The sequence below is a fragment of the Lissotriton helveticus genome, chromosome 7 (assembly GCF_964261635.1).
Source record: "Lissotriton helveticus chromosome 7, aLisHel1.1, whole genome shotgun sequence".
In the NCBI taxonomy this organism is placed as follows: Eukaryota; Metazoa; Chordata; class Amphibia; order Caudata; family Salamandridae; genus Lissotriton; species Lissotriton helveticus.
The window spans coordinates 216,778,870-216,795,127 of record NC_136068.1 but is presented as its reverse complement, the minus strand read 5'-3'; the positions used below and the strand labels follow the sequence as shown (position 1 = coordinate 216,795,127).

The 16,258-nt window shown below is 43.6% G+C and overlaps 1 protein-coding gene across 2 annotated transcripts in view; it reads left to right on the top strand.

The window, feature by feature from the left end:
• The window catches only part of LOC144768370 (phosphoenolpyruvate carboxykinase, cytosolic [GTP]-like), an 85,767-nt gene extending 70,280 nt beyond the window's left edge, over positions 1-15,487 (top strand). Inside the window, exons 1-10 of one of the 2 annotated variants that reach the window (XM_078651969.1) lie at positions 4,371-4,781; positions 7,969-8,192; positions 9,187-9,368; positions 9,520-9,723; positions 9,833-10,020; positions 11,532-11,694; positions 11,809-12,033; positions 12,135-12,266; positions 13,768-13,863; positions 14,248-15,487. In XM_078651969.1, coding sequence (XP_078508095.1) covers positions 7,969-8,192; positions 9,187-9,368; positions 9,520-9,723; positions 9,833-10,020; positions 11,532-11,694; positions 11,809-12,033; positions 12,135-12,266; positions 13,768-13,863; positions 14,248-14,702 — 1,869 coding nt within the window. In that variant the 5' untranslated portion in view covers positions 4,371-4,781 and the 3' untranslated portion in view covers positions 14,703-15,487. Of the gene's footprint in view, positions 1-4,370; positions 4,782-7,968; positions 8,193-9,186; positions 9,369-9,519; positions 9,724-9,832; positions 10,021-11,531; positions 11,695-11,808; positions 12,034-12,134; positions 12,267-13,767; positions 13,864-14,247 lie in introns of those variants that run through there. The other variant, XM_078651970.1, reaches the window with a different exon arrangement.
• Positions 15,488-16,258: the final 771 nt, after the last annotated feature.

Genomic DNA, 16,258 nt, shown 5'->3' with positions numbered 1-16,258 from the left:
ACTGGTTCTCATGTAAAGTGCTCTGACACCTTCGGGTAATGTTCGCGCTATATAAAAAGAAAAGGTGATGTCAGAAGTCATTAATAGGCAAAAAGCTTTTCATCCATTAAATTTATGACTACAAATAGAGGACATGATGACCTAAAAAGAATTTCTGATCCATCTTCATGCATGAATACTAAAGGTTATTCTTTAAATATAAAAATACTCCTTGACTGGATTAGGCATTCACTATAACAAATAGGTGCTCGTATGTATGTTACTCTAGTAACACTTGTAGTTATTTGCTTGCTGTGTTTATGTCCTGCCTGACACACAGCGCCATCTAGCGCTAGTCCATCTGTAAACCATGTCTGGGGTCGGCTCACTGCTGCTGAGGAGGGGAGCCTGCAGAATCTGCGCCGATAATGGCCTAGTGACAGATTCTGCAGGCTGTGTGAGTAAGGGCTTTCATGTTCCCAGCGGCTCTGATCACTTATACTCTTAAGTGTTTGTTTGTTTTAATCGCGCATAATTATCTGGTGATCTGGCACTCTGGACTTCTGACATCGCTGCACAGGAGGGGAGGCCACATACTATCTTTCCCAAATAGTGCGGCGGCGCCCCTGGCTACTGATAACGGCGCACCAGGGCGCCGCGGCGCACAGTTTGGGAACCACAGGCGTAAGGTGTTCTGCTGACAGTAAGCCACTTGTCAGCTATGTTTGACTATTTTACAAAGTCATTTAGTCCTTTTACAAAAACTGCTTGTTTTATACATAAAACCAAAAGTCAACTCTGCTTACAACATTTGTGAGGGTTCACTTTTGCATTCATCTCATACATTAAAACAAGCATTAGCAATGCATATCATTTTGGGCCAGATGTACGACCTGCAAAATAGAGCATCGCAAATTGCGAGTCATTTGGGCCTCGCAATTTGCGATGCACTATTTTGCATATACAACAGTGTGTTTTACACTGTTTGCTATTCCCAATGGGGTCGTAAATTGCGAGGCTCATGAATATTAATGAACCTCTCACAATTTGCGAGCCCATTGGGAATGACAGGGCCTCCCAGGGTTGGTGGCCTGCTGGGGTCAGCAGACCACCATGTCTGGGACTGCTTTTTTAATAAAACAGTTTTTTTTTAATGCAGCCTGTTTTCCTTAAAGGAAAACTGTATGCATTTAAAAAAGAAAAATAAAACTTTCCAGTTTCATTTTTTTTAAGGGCAGGCAGTGGTCTCTGGGACCCCACCCTGCTCTTAAAAAATATTTTCCAACATACTCTTTCCCTTTGCGAGTGGTTTACCATCTACTTGAAGTAGGTGGTAAACAACGAGTGTTTTGCAGCCGCAAATATGGTCGAAAATCACTAGTACTTAGCATGTTGACTCGCTATTAGGAAAGGACGCCCCTTCCTAATAGCGAGAGTCGCAAATGCTATTTTGTGAGTCAGTGACTCGCAAAATTGCATTTGTACATGCTATTACTCTTTACTAAAATAGGCAAAAAGTGTTAGGATCAAATTGGGTGTCATCTGTAAAGAAATTAAAGTAATGTTGTGTCCACAGAACCTACAAATCGGAATCTGCAAGAGAGAGTTGAAACGCTAGGCAAAGAATTGTCCTACAAATGCGACTCTCATTATTAAAGCGGGAAAAAATTGGTACATTTTATGTTAAACTAATGGCTAAATAAAATGAGTTTTCCGTATGTGGATATCTTACCAAATCAGCTACTAAGAAATGAATTGTTGAAAGTAAGAATTGGACTCAACCCCTGTATGACAAGTGATATGGTAAAAGCAAAAATAATCCATACAGGAGGAAAATGTACTTGTGGTTTGAACACAAAATGTGATAAGTTGCCAATTCTATTGGACTGCTTAAAAATTAAACAACAGCGGAGACGGTGTTTACGCCCAATATTCCTGAAATATGGGATTATGACCCGTGGGAATGCTGCAGAACTATTAACTGACATGCACTTTTTAGTTACAGCATGTGCCATTGGGAGATTCAAGACAGCACTCAGCACAATGTTGATAGAGTTTTAGTATTTATGAGGGTTTGTGTATTTTAAGGGACTAGCTTTAGATATTTTATGTGAATGTAAATTTTAAAAGGGCAGATTCTTATAACTTATTAGATGAAAGTGACCATTTATTATGCATCTGTTATTTTCGTTTAACCCCTTGCACGCTGATGACGGAACCGCTCCGTCATCAGCTGCGGGTGCGCTGTGCTGATGACGGAGCGGTTCCGTCATGGCCCGCTCGCCGTTCATGCGCTGAGCGAATTCCGCGCCTGGGCTGAGCGTTCTATTGAGCGGGGCGGGCCATGACGGAACCGCTCCGTCACAAGCACAGCCCAACCGCGGCTGGTGACGGAGCGGTTCCGTCACCAGCATGCGGCCGCCGCGCGGCCGACCCGCCCCCTTAGCACTGCGGCGGAATAGCCGCCGCAGTGAAGGGGTTAAAAAATGTTTCATAAGATATTTTATAAAATAATGGACATAAATTGTTGAATTGTTTAAAGGCCAATAGTCTAAATAAACATATCTTTAATAATGATGGGTTGGCAGTGTACCTTTCCCTCTTATCCCCTCTTTTGTTCGTTATTTACTACTCTTTATAGTATGTTATTTATTGTTTCCTTGTTATTCCTCGTTCTTTCTTGCTCTTTGTTACTTTTACTGTGCAGGGTTTTTGCAGAGGGTTGCATATGGTGCAAGTTTTTCTTTTTTTTTTTTTGTAAAAAAGCTGTTCCTCTCTGCTGTCTGTGTCCTCTCTGTACCTCTCTGTGCTACCCCTGATTCACTCTTTCGAGGTATGCCCCCAACTTGAGAGCACCAGGATCAACCTCACTTGCCTGATCTGTTGTGGAGGAGAGCTGGAAGCCTAGAAGCTGGGCGGGCGGATGGGGGGTCGAAGAGCAAAGGAGGAGCCGAGCGAGGTTGGGGTGGGGCACCAAAGCTGGGACACCGAAGCTGCGACGGAAAGCTGCAACCACTTCTAGACTTCATGAGAACTGCCAGCAAGCTCTCTTGCTCTCCTGACCAAAAACTAGGCCTGGGTGGCAAATTCCGTTCCACTCTTGGAATTTGCGGAATTTGGGTAAAAATTCCATGATCCGGGGCTTCGTAGAATTTTTTGCTTGCTCACGCTTTCAAAAGGCGGGTCCGTGAGATATTCCCCCCCCCCGAGCATGCAAACAGCATTCACAAACAGGAAAAAAGCATCGCGAATGGGCGGAACAAGCAATTCCTCGTGTTCGCGGAACTCTGCGTGCTCGTAAATTTTTTACCGTTTCACAGACCTTTGTGTAGCGTGACTACGCAAATTCCGCCCACCCCTACCAAAAACATGGGGCAAAGAAGCTCTCTGCCTCAGTCAGGCACTGCAGTGGGGACTTACGTCTGGTAGCAATGGTGAGTCCAGCAACAGAGCACTTACTGTTGTGCAATGCGGGCATTTTCTGTGAGACTGTGGGACAGGTGCTAAGATAGTTTTAAGACTTCTCATTTCGCAAAAAGATCTAATTGATTATATTTTATGTCTTTCCGTGCAATTCATTGCTTGGTTTTACTCATGAGAAAGTGTCACACATATGGCAGATGGATGTCACTCATAAGACTGGGACCTTGTAGCACTAAACAAACACAAGTCACTATTCACTACTGCACCGACCAGGATTCAATTCTCTGGCTCGCTGGTTCAGTGCAGTAACTAGTAGAGGTCCCACGTGGAAAGACTTCACAGACTCCCATTAGTGCCCTTCCATTTATGTTGCTTTGAAGCAGTTTAAAGATCTTCTTTGAGTTTCTAGTTGCTCCAATGGGCGTAATTTCTGATTTTGTTTTTTCTCATCTTCATTGCTTGATTTTTTGTAGCGAGAAAGTGTCACTCATAGTCGTTGTATGTTACCCATAATTACACTGAATTTATGAAAATGTCACACATAAGCAATCTGAAACCTTGGCAGCTATGTCAGCTGCACATGTTGAAACGTTGAGGCCTGCCAATGGGGGTACACAACACTATTCCATATTAAATGCCTAGTGGAGCCTGTACGCTGCTGCTACAAGGCCCTCGAGTTACTCCTCCTGCCTGAATACACAGCCTAATTCTGCTAACATTGCACCTTTCTGTTTCTTTCAGTCCCACACTGTACTTCGGCCGCGTCCAGGAAACGTGTCCAAAGTGAGCAAACACACCCCTGACGGGCCTCCTCTTTGCGCATGCGCGCTCGCGCTGCCATTACGTGCTGTTGGCCGCGAGCCGACCGAGGGCTGTTGTTGTCACCTCATCTGCAATCCAGAAACGGGCAGATCTCCCTGCATCACAATCCGAGTAGGTTAAAGGTCAAGTACACAACGTATGAAAGCGTCACTCTGGGAGTCCGTCAACAGGACAAAAACACCACTGGAACTCAACGACCACTAATCTGATCAATGATTACCCGCGGGGGCCTTATTTTTCGTAGATAGTTTCTGTTTACAGCTTTGAGGCCCTTTGTACTAAGTCTACAGTAGTTTGTTATGGGCCGCGTTCCAAGTGGCTGGACCTCGCTCTCTGACGTCAGAGGCGGGTCTACCCACTTACCTGCGTGAGGGAGGGGGGTTGACGTGCCCTCAACGACTATTTAATAGAGGCCAGGAGCATCTTTAGCCAACAAGACTTGAAGAGCAAAGGAAGAGAAGACCCCAAGAACCGAGGAAGACCCCGCAGATCTCCGAGAGAATTTGAAGAACTGAGAAAGAGAGCGAAGCTGATTTTTACAAGAACTCGAAGAAAAAGTAAGTAAAACCATGAAGTAAAACAGTTACTTAATTTAGATCATGTTTTAAAATATATAATGCGTGCATGTTTTCTTTATTTGTTAATTTATTGGTCACCTTGGTCTTTGTATTTGTTTAGAGTATTTTCCACACGAATATTTATTTGGCGTTGAGCAGCATATAATGGTCACTTTGACACATAATAATTCATATAGTCCAAGTTTCATTCATATGTATTTTTAAGTTACCTGCAAAGTACTTTTTCTTCCCTTGTTTCCTTTCTTTCTTGCATTTTGCTGCACGAAGGATTTTCGGGCAAGTTGTATACTTTTGGCTACAATTCTACTTGCCTGGTAACATTTTTAACAATAGCTCAGTTTTTATAGAGTCGTCCACGTGGGGTGGGGGGTGGGGCTGACTTCTCTTATGCAAGAGCCCTTCTTACATCACATCTTATGTGTACAGTTTTTTATGATGTGAATGGGCATATTTTTTGATCGAATATGGATGTATATATATGTGCACGAGAGTTATCGACCTCAGGCAGATGAAAGGAAGAGTCAGCCCTGTTAGGAAAAGGCATATCACAGTATTGGCTCTTAGCCCCTGTTTGTAATGATAACAGTCGGCTGTGGGAAGCTGGTGGAGGTGGCTTTTGGAGTTTTGGAGTCAAGTTTGCAAATCAAGAAAACCAGGACTGGCTGACATCGCCCACATGACGGGAAAACTTGAGAGCTCGATAACTGAAGCAAATTAAACCACACATTCACTCTTTGGCCTCTCTGGGGCGAGATCGGAGCTCACGCGCTGGCTTCTCTGATGCAATCGCATCTTAGGGGTGAGCGAGGGGAGGCAATGAGTCGGATGGTGCAAGCCACCTTTCGTGACGTCACTTCCAGTGACACCACCTAATTTAGAGCGTCCCCCCACTTCTTTTTTAAGGACTTGTGCCCTGGTGCTAGGGGTCTAGTGCAAGCAAGAAACACCCCCCCTCCCCCATTGCGAGTAAATTTCAGCAATAACCAGGGTTCATGGGCTCTGCGGTCACTGGGCCACGGTGCCACTGCACCTGCTGCACCATTGATAGCCACTCCCCTATTGCAGATGGCCTTAAGAGTAACCGAGTCGTGCTGGAGCCCAAATAACACATTTTATCATGGAAAGATGTCTTCTTTTTTGTTCGATGTACTGTGTACATCTGTCCTTACATATCATTACTGATGAGTTATTGAAGCTTCACGCTGTTCATTCATTGATTCACTTTCACATTTAGTCGGCCAGGGGCCTGTGATTTGTGGCGCTCACAACTGTTTGAGGTTAAAAAATGAAGCCCGGGATAAAATGTTAAAAGGCGCCCCTCCATGTTTTTAAGAGATAATTCAAATATTTAGGGTCAGAAAGTGAAATTGGTGCACGTAAATTATATGCAAGGGACGTCATCCAAGTGGGGATGCAGGTGCGCTCAGCTGCACTTCAGTATGTGTGGCACGTGCGCTCGATCCACTCAGGTCAGCAGCAGGAACCACACGGAGCTCATAGGGACTGCACAGAGTTTATGCAGGGACCACATGGAGCTCATGGCGTTGCGCGCACGGACCTCATGCAGGGACTACAACACAAAGGCCACGCATAGATGTAAAGAGAGCTCGCGCAGAGATGTGCGGAGCTCGTGCACGCACCACACGGAGCTCATGCTGGGACCACCCGGTATTCTGCATAAGCTCATAGTTCATACAGGGACCGAACGAGCCAATGGAGGCACTACACGGGGTCAGGCAGGGACAACACAGAGCTCAGACAAGCATTACATGGGGTTCATGCAGAAACTTCACAACTCATGCGTGCACTGCTTGGGGTCAGGCAGGGATGACACAGCTCGTGCAGGCACCACCCAGAGCTCCACAGAGACTGCACGGAATTTGCGTAGAGACAGCTCAGAGGCTGCACTGGGATATTTTACATTGCACGACATAAGTCCCAGCGTCACCACGGGGGTGAGGCAGGCCCTCCAGTGAGACCCCGAAGACACCCAGTGCAGCTGGTTAGTGAACCCGGCGAGCGCTGCAGGTCCCCACTGAGCTCCTGCAGATGCGGCATTGGCCACAAGTGCTGCCGAGCACACAGCACCTCCATTTCTTCACCCTATACTAACTTTCTCAGTTCTCTTTCCATTTACATACCGCCTGTCATCGTTTCACGTAGTATCACTTCTCTGCGGCTGTCTCCCCCTCTTCCCTCATGATGTGCCCAAGTATATTTCCCAAAACGATTTTTTTTCATTCTCTCCTCGAAATCTCTCAGCCCTTTCCCCTTCATTTTATATCTCTTTTAAACTCCCATCGGTGCCCCTTTTGACTATCCGGGTTTAAGCTTTGTTTCTCAATCTGCCCCTTCCCCCCCTGTTAAATTGGGTTATAATCCGAGTAAGTGGAATCATAAAGCAGGAGAAGGCCAAATGCGACAGGGTTGTCAAAATTATGCAGCAATAAGAGGCACATTATGTGACCTAACACAGCCGCCCATTCTGTGATAATATTACTGCAAAATGTTATCTTTTTTCACATATTAACACTGTCTGGTCAAAGGTTTCACCTTAGAAATACCAGTTTAACATCCAAACAGAGTAATATGCAACTGGAGGAAGACCAGTCAATCTTTGCATAGGGTCTTCCACTGCGTGGCAACATGGGTTGCCTCAAGTTTGGCAAGTTGGGATCCCTATGACCTAGAAACACAATATTTTAGTTAAAATCTGCAGATTGTGCAGCAGATGGGTTATGTGGCAGATGCAGCAAATCCATATTTTATGCAGAAAACTGTCACTGTTTTTTCTATCTTTCTCGTCTTCCGTCTTCCTCCTTTTGTGCTTTTCTCTCTTGTGCTCTGGGTCAAAGTCTGATTAGGAGAAATAATTGCTAGTCCTCAAGAAGGACTTCAAGCTAGGCGCCCAGAGACACTGCGAGCAGTGTGTGCTACACAAGTGCTGCTTGTAGCTGCTGTTGCTAGTGGTGGTGTCTGAACATACTGAGCTCAGCATCTTTGGTCGCCATCCGGCTGGCAGGGTGGCCCTTAACGGTGTCAGTCGAGAAAACTCTAGTTGGGAGCCGAGGGGAAGGGTTATCTCCCGTCTTTCCTATTTGTCCCTTATTTCCTTAATTTCAATTAATGATTGGTGCAATGCTGACGCTCTTCGGTCTCTCCTAAGATGGCGCCCCTGCTGCAGACCGAGCTGAAGATCACCAGCAGGATGGTCCAGGGGGACCTGAACAGCCTGAGTCCAGACGTGAGGGCCTTTGTGGTGGGCAATGCCAAGGTGTGCCAGCCCGAGAGCATCCACATCTGTGACGGGTCCGAGGGGGAGAACGAGCGGATCCTGGCGCTCATGGAGGAGAGCGGCATGGTCAAGAGGCTGACCAAGTATGAGAACTGGTGAGTGGAGGGCGCCCTCTGCCGGGGAAGGGTGGGCTCTGTGTCCAGGAAACACTTGTTTAAATCACGACCCCCTCTTAATTAAGCCTTCTCTTTAGTAGTCTTGCCTCCAGTGCCACATATGTAGCAGCATAGGGTGTAACATGTCTTTTACGTACAGATCGACTAACTGGATCGTTTCCTCACAGATAAACCCACTCGTACACATACCTTTGACATTTGGGGGAAATCTGCCTATTAGTGTTATTCGCTGACTTGTTACACAGTTGGGAATATTATGAGAATCCCTGTACAAAGTCTCCTGGAGACCTAAGCGAAAATAATTGGGCAGCAACCTAAAATGACAATACCCCAGTTTAAAAAAAATAACTTTCACGGGCATGTACATAATTTCTATGAAACTGCTATAAAATGCGGTGCAAAACTATTCTGTAGCAGCAGTACAATGTGGCGGTGTAGTGCTTAATTTGTAAAAGAATATCTGCTGAGTCCCAAAGTTTTATTCAGGCGCCAATCCCGGTGCTCTCGGACGTCGGGACGCCGAATACCAAATAAACATAGTTGCATTCCACTTCTTTGGCCATTTAATCGACCTCCAGACTCTCCTTGCCTCTTTCTTTCATTTTTTAGGTATTTTTTTTCCCCGCCGCTACCTCTCCCCTTTGTCACTGTTTTTCCGTAATTAATGACCGTCCTCTTCCCCCCTTTAGTGTTTCACTTTCTTTTGCTCTGGGTCAAAGTTTGTAGAGGAAACATTATTGATTTGCCGGTGGGTCCTAGCTGTCACCTCGAGCTCATATTAAGCACGGACGGGGGATATGAAGCTATTACAAAGATATTACCCTACTTTATCCAGATAAGATAACACATCCCTAAACGTTTGGTGGCCCTAAGGTATACACACACTCACAATTCTCCACGACATTCTTCATAGTACATTTTCTATGGGTATTTGTCTAAGAGGCCTGATGCAGTCCGTCCTCTCTTTCCACAGCTGGCTGGCTCTCACCGACCCCAGGGATGTGGCCCGAATCGAGAGCAGGACGGTCATCGTTACTCAAGAGCAGAGGGACACCGTGCCCCTCTCCAAGACCGGAACCAGCCAGCTCGGGCGCTGGATGTCCGAGGGGGACTTCGATAAGGCGTTCAAGGCCCGGTTTCCAGGTTGTATGAAAGGTGAGGGTTAAAAGACAGAATCATTCAGGGAGATAACAGTGACAATCACCAAAATCACTATTTCATTTGTGAAGTTCTTCGATTGCGAGTAAATTGTTTATGACCTCTTTTACATATTTGTCCTTCATTTTGAACCCGTTTTGTTCCACAGGTCGCACCATGTACGTCATCCCTTTCAGCATGGGTCCCATTGGGTCGCCCCTGTCCAAGATTGGGATTGAGCTGACGGACTCGCCGTACGTCGTGGCCAGCATGAGGATCATGACCCGGATGGGCACCGACGTCTTGAGAGCCCTGGGCAGCGGCGAGTTTGTGAAATGCCTCCACTCGGTCGGCTGCCCCCTACCACTGAAAAGTATGTTAGTGACGTGTTCTTGTGGTCATTCTCTTACACCCATCCCTAAGCTGACATACGGCCAGTGAGTCCAGGCGCATTAGTGAGGCATCTTCTTGTGTGTCCACAGAACCCTTGGTGAACAACTGGCCCTGTAACCCGGATATGACGCTCATCGCACACGTTCCTGAACGTAGAGAGATCGTGTCCTTCGGCAGCGGCTACGGAGGGAACTCCTTGTTGGGGAAAAAGTGCTTTGCACTGAGGATCGCCAGCAGGATTGCCAAGGAGGAGGGATGGCTGGCTGAACACATGCTGGTAAGAGATGGCTAAAGGAATATTAGAATATTCTGTAGACTCAAAACACCAACAACATCCAATGGCCTTATCGAGACTTTGGTGGACTATTACTCCATTACAAAGATGACGGATATACTATTCACCTTATTACAAGTGCACTACACCCTAATGCACATGTAATAAGGCAGATGGGAACTCCCATCGACCTTATTACAAGTGCAATCACCAACATCTAAATTAGGCCGTAAGTCAGTGACTGCTCTTTCATCTCCATAAGAAGTTATCGAACAAAACTGGATATAATAGAAATGCCACTAAGTAAAATGTATAGCACAGTCGCCAGTGTAGGCAAGCAGATAGTAGTACATCACAAAACTAATATGTAATAATACCAGAAGTAAAGGCTAAATTGAGGCAATCAAGAGTGCTGCAAACAATGTTCAGGACACATTCATTTTTGTTAGGCACTGGGAGATTAAGTGATTTTCGCAGAATCACTATTTCATTGCCGAGACTTGAACCAGGTTCTCCAGATTTGAGGTTGACTGCCCTAGCTGTTAGGCCACATCTACCATCTTTATACTTGAAGCTTTACAAGGAAAAGCTAGAGAACTTAAATATTTTCACACTGGAGGAAAGAGTGCATCAGAGAACCATTAGATAAAGCTGATGCAATACTTATAGGGTGTAAAATCAGTAAAAGTGGTAAACATTTTTCAGTTATAAAGTACTAATAAGCATTGATATTGGACTAGGAGAGAGCTGAAGTATGGGTGGATTTAAAATCTGAACATACTTTGAGAAGGGAACAGTCGTACCTGCTTGGATTATACCATTTTAAAAAGATGCATGAAACACTGTAAATTAATTTAAAACAACCTTCGATAGAACTTGTTACAGCTGTGTAATGCGAAGTGCAAATTTAGTAGCATATTCTCTTCCTATGATCTTGAGTGTAACTGATGGTGGACTCTCTTAATATGCCAAAGACACATCATTCCTCTACTACCCACGTAGGCAGAAGTAGTCTAGATGCAGAATGCTAAAGAGACCAACAAGGGAGTGGAGGGTGGGAAATCTGGAAACCAGGCTTAGTTGGCGGTGGTAACATTGAGGTCGGAGGTCCTAGGAATGGAAATGCAGGAAATTGAATATGATTGTTGTAGAATCAAATACATATAGGACAAGTGGATGAGGCCCCAGGTAAGCAGGGGCTACAGCAGAGTTTCTTGTTTAATATTACGCAAATAAATTGAAAAAGAGCCAGATACACTCATTATCGACCTTATCATAAAACCACTTACCCTCAAAAATCTAGACCACAGACCTCAGTGGTTAGAATCATCTAAAACTATCTCTTGGAAAAGAAATAACGCAAATATATTGCACCAAAAATGTTGTTCTACTGCAGACATGCAGAAAACTTTGTTTGTTCAATGAACAGAATTATAGATCAAAGCAGCATGCCCCATTTTGTACAATGATTGATGCTATATTAAGTAGTAAGCAACCAACTCTTTTTTCCTCAGATATTGGGCATCACAAACCCAGATGGTGAGAAGAAGTATTTTGCAGCCGCCTTCCCTAGTGCATGTGGGAAAACCAACTTGGCCATGATGAACCCAACTTTGCCTGGCTGGAAAGTTGAGTGTGTGGGAGATGATATTGCCTGGATGAAGTTTGATGAACAAGGTAAGCTGCTTATTGTAGGGCTACAGATGACCTTTATGACGTAATTTGAATGGTGTGCTACATTCTACGCAAGTCTTTCTTTCCTTTCTAATCACCTGCTTTGCTCTGTTGCAGGTAACCTCAGAGCTATTAATCCTGAGAATGGATTTTTTGGTGTTGCTCCTGGAACGTCAGAAATGACAAACCCGAACGCCATGAAGACCATCGAGAAGAACACAATCTTCACCAATGTTGGGGAGACCAGTGATGGAGGCATCTACTGGGAGGGCATCGAGAAGACAGAGGAATCGGGAGTGACTCTGACCTCATGGAAGAACAAGGAATGGACTCAGGACAGTGGTAAGGAGGAGAATGCTCTATACATGTAACACATTACCACTCTATTGTGTAGACTTGGTGTCTGATGCTCAGACGTCTTCTCATATTTTCTTTCATTCTAGATGAGCCTTGTGCCCATCCCAACTCCCGGTTCTGCACTCCTGCCAGCCAGTGCCCCATCATTGATCCGGCATGGGAATCCCCTGAGGGCGTGCCCATCGAGGGCATCATTTTTGGAGGACGGAGACCCAAAGGTGAACATTCTAAAACATTTTTAATAGAAGACATACTGCACACCTTCAGTTCAATAGCTGATTATTTGATCACTGTTTAGTCAGATAATTAAAAAAGAAACTGTTTTGGGGCATGTTGTATAAAATAACTTGTGGTAGATTGCACTTAATTTGCATGGATACTAAATCACCAATAATAATACTAGTAAAAGATTCTGTTAAATATTTGTACTCAGCAAAAATGTCAATTTAAGGAGAAGTATCTGGAAGCAATAATTTTAGTTCAAGTGCAAAAAATATAATTCATGGGTTATTGGAGAATTGTGATTAATGGGGTACAGCCCTATTTTGTGTCTTTGCTCTTCCACTATGGTCACTCTTTGGTAACTGTTCTAAGCATGTTTTTCTGTTTTCTGACCTTGCTCTAATCATGTTTTCTGTAAAGGGAGATTTGTGCATTTACTGCTCTTTCTGTCAGTACCTACTTCACATTACTCTTGTGACAACTCGCCTCTAATGCCTCTGTGTTCTAATAGTGCATCTCCATTGAAATATGCTAATCTATTCTACAGTGTTTATACCTTGTGGTATTTGAGTGTCTGTGTTCTTTTTACCCTCTCATTTTCTTATCTAACCTACACACAGTTAGATCCTCACATTTTTACATTGGATTTTTTCCCTACCTGGGTCTCAGTCTTTCAAACTCAGTAATTTTTCACATAATTTATGACACCCATGTTCAAGGATCAGAAATTATTGATCCATCTGAATCGTAGCAAAACTCGCTAGTCGACCAATGCGTCCATTGTAGAAATCTGCGTATATCCTGAAGGTCCCAGGTATGAACTATTGTGGGTCCACTAAATCTTTCATTCTTCTGTGGTCACTCAAATGAGTTACTGTAAGTTTGCAACTAATTACCTCCTGTTATCAGCAACCCGAAAAGAGACAAATGGTAGAGATTCCTAAACAAGCACTGGTATTCTTATTATGTATAACAACCCCTCTGCCTAAAATCCTAATCAAATTATCTCCCATTATCAAGAGACCTGAAGACCCCTGTGGTTTTCACGATGTTAAGACCACATCTCTCTCTATCTCTCTTACATCCAGTGCTTTAAATGGATAGCGTACCTGCACTTCTTTAATTTGAAGGGGAGAGTACCTGCACTCCTCAGCACTGCCGCAATACATTTAATGAGAAAGTACCAGCAATTCTCAGGAACAAATAGGTGCTCTGAATACAGACTACCAGCACCTCTATATATCCACTTAAACCACCTCTTACATCCATAAACTGTATCCCGTTACCAACATTTTTTCACTGATAACAGCATCCCAAAGCTTTCTTGAAGCCCTGTTGGCTCTAGATAGGGCCCGACGAAACAATCTTTTATTAAAATACCTGTACTTGTATAGACATAGCACTGAGCTGTTGAAGTCTTTAGGTTCTATGTACAAAATGCACACAATAGAGATATTGTAGGACTTCTGTCTGAACACACCGTTCTCTGATTTGTAGGTGTTCCTTTGGTCTATGAAGCACTGAACTGGCAGCATGGAGTGTTTGTGGGGGCCGCCATGAGATCTGAGTCAACAGCAGCCGCAGAGCACAAAGGTGAGTCAAACATCAGGTGTGCCCTATAAAATGCACTACTGTGACACCTGTGCGCCAGAAACTACCCCGACATTCACATGATCGACTGACGTGAACATTTCTTTCTGCCTCTTCTCAGCCTAAAAATATTAATTTTCTCCTCTCTATAAAAGCTCCTCTTTAAGGCTGATAGCCTGACATGTTACAGACTCTCCCTCAGGCCCTTATGCTCACAGTCACACTGACAATGACCTCAATGTGTTGGTTTCCCCATATGCAAGCTTACCTCTGATATACTTCTTTGTAAAACCCACCTCTCTGAATGCAAACAAATGTGCGACCATTATGATTATCTAAAATAATATAATGTACGATTGACGTGTTCCTATTTCCCTGTATTTTCAGGTAAAATCATCATGCACGATCCTTTCGCCATGAGACCATTCTTTGGTTACAACTTTGGCCGCTACCTCGCCCACTGGCTGAGCATGGAGCACTTCCCTGCTGCCAAACTGCCTAAAATCTTCCACGTCAACTGGTTCCGCAAAGACACACACAGTAACTTCCTCTGGCCCGGCTATGGTGAGAACTCCCGCGTTCTGGAGTGGATGTTCCGAAGGATCAACGGCGAGGAGTGTGCGGAGCGCACTGCCATCGGTTATGTGCCTACAACCACAGACTTCAACTTAAAAGGTCTCAAAGATGTCAACATGGCAGAGCTTTTCCACTTGTCCAGGGACTTCTGGGAAGAGGAGGTGGAAGACATCAAGAAATACTTTGAAGAACAAGTCAATGCTGACCTCCCATATGAAATAGAGCGGGAGCTTCTCGAGCTGGAGAACAGAATTAAACAGATGTGAGCTGCTGGTCAAAGAGGGATTCATGAACCATTATGTGAACAGAATTCACCAAAACGTCTGAGAATTCACTCACCGAGAACCAGATAAAGGCCCAGGAGTAATTGCTCCTAGATTGGGATGTAAAGAGTATGGACATACATACGGCCAGCTCAGTGAATACACAGAGACACAGTAGAGCTGGCCACTTGAGTACTGTCTCTTGTATGCTTGTAATTATTGTTTACGTTTATCTGTCCATTATGGATATGTTAAAAGTTGGTATATATTTGAAGCCAGTGGATGCTTTGAAGATTTCTTGTTATTTTACTGACCTCAGTTAAATCCATCAAGGCTGAGCTTCAACTCAGGTATTTCCGAACATTATATTTCTGAATGTAAGAGAGGGAAACATGAACTGTGCAAAGGAACCTTGGTGTTTCCATCTTGTTGTAGAAATTTGGAATCTCATTAGTAATCCTGGATTTCAAAACCATTTAATAATGATGTAAATTCTGCACATGGTATCAAGTTAGCCTCTTTGTTGTAAATAATTAAGCAATGGTATATGAGAGAAAGAGAAGCAAATGCTATATAGTTGAAACCTGTACAGGGTGTATATACATATTTATTTATTTTTAAAATGTATGTGTGTCTATATATTTCAAAACGATTTGTTTCCAATTCAATACATTTTAAAACAATTGTTGTACATTTATTGCATCTTATTTTTCTAAGCCGTGTTTTCTGTAATTTCAATTGTTTTTCATCATTGTTCTACTATTTATTAAATCACTTTTTTTTACAAACCTTTGAAAGTGGTCCTGATTTAGATAAACATGAGTCAACCCTCTGTTTCTAGGAACACGATCTTCTTAAACTATGAAAAAATATTGATTTCTCACGGTCTGATTGTGCAGTTTTTCCTATTTTAGACGGTAATGTGTAACATCTCCGTCTGCCTTAGGTGCTTCCTGACTAATTACTTCCAAATGCATGATTGCTACAAACTCGTATGTTTTTATAGAGGAACATGATCACAGAGAAACTTACTATTTTGGGATGGATGAAAAACGCTTTTATTTGATATAACTCAACAATATCTTCGTAAGAATGCTTGAGCAGCACAAGTGGTAAATGGAGAAAAACAATACTTGTTAACATCTCATTTCAGTGCCCTCCGTGTGGCCTCATAATAATCCACACAACAACTTAATCTGAGTTTGGTAGGGTTTAATTATACACTTAGAAACAAATCAATGTAGACCAATCTGAACATAATCATATAAAAAACAGAGAGACCAAGATAAAACCAAATCTCCTAAAGAGATTTACTCAAAGCAGACGTATAACTCTATGCCGATGATACAGACGATCAGGAAAAATAATTGAGTATTATATTTCATCTGATGATTCTCCAAAGCAAACATGAACAAGCTGTCTCTCCCTACAATACTTTAAAAGTGCAACCCTAAGCTAAGAAGCATTCGATAAGGGTGAAATCAGAAAGGTGTCAGCTGTCGAACTCTTCAGTAGCATATGCTCCAACCATGGGTAGGGCCGGACTGGGAACCAAAACC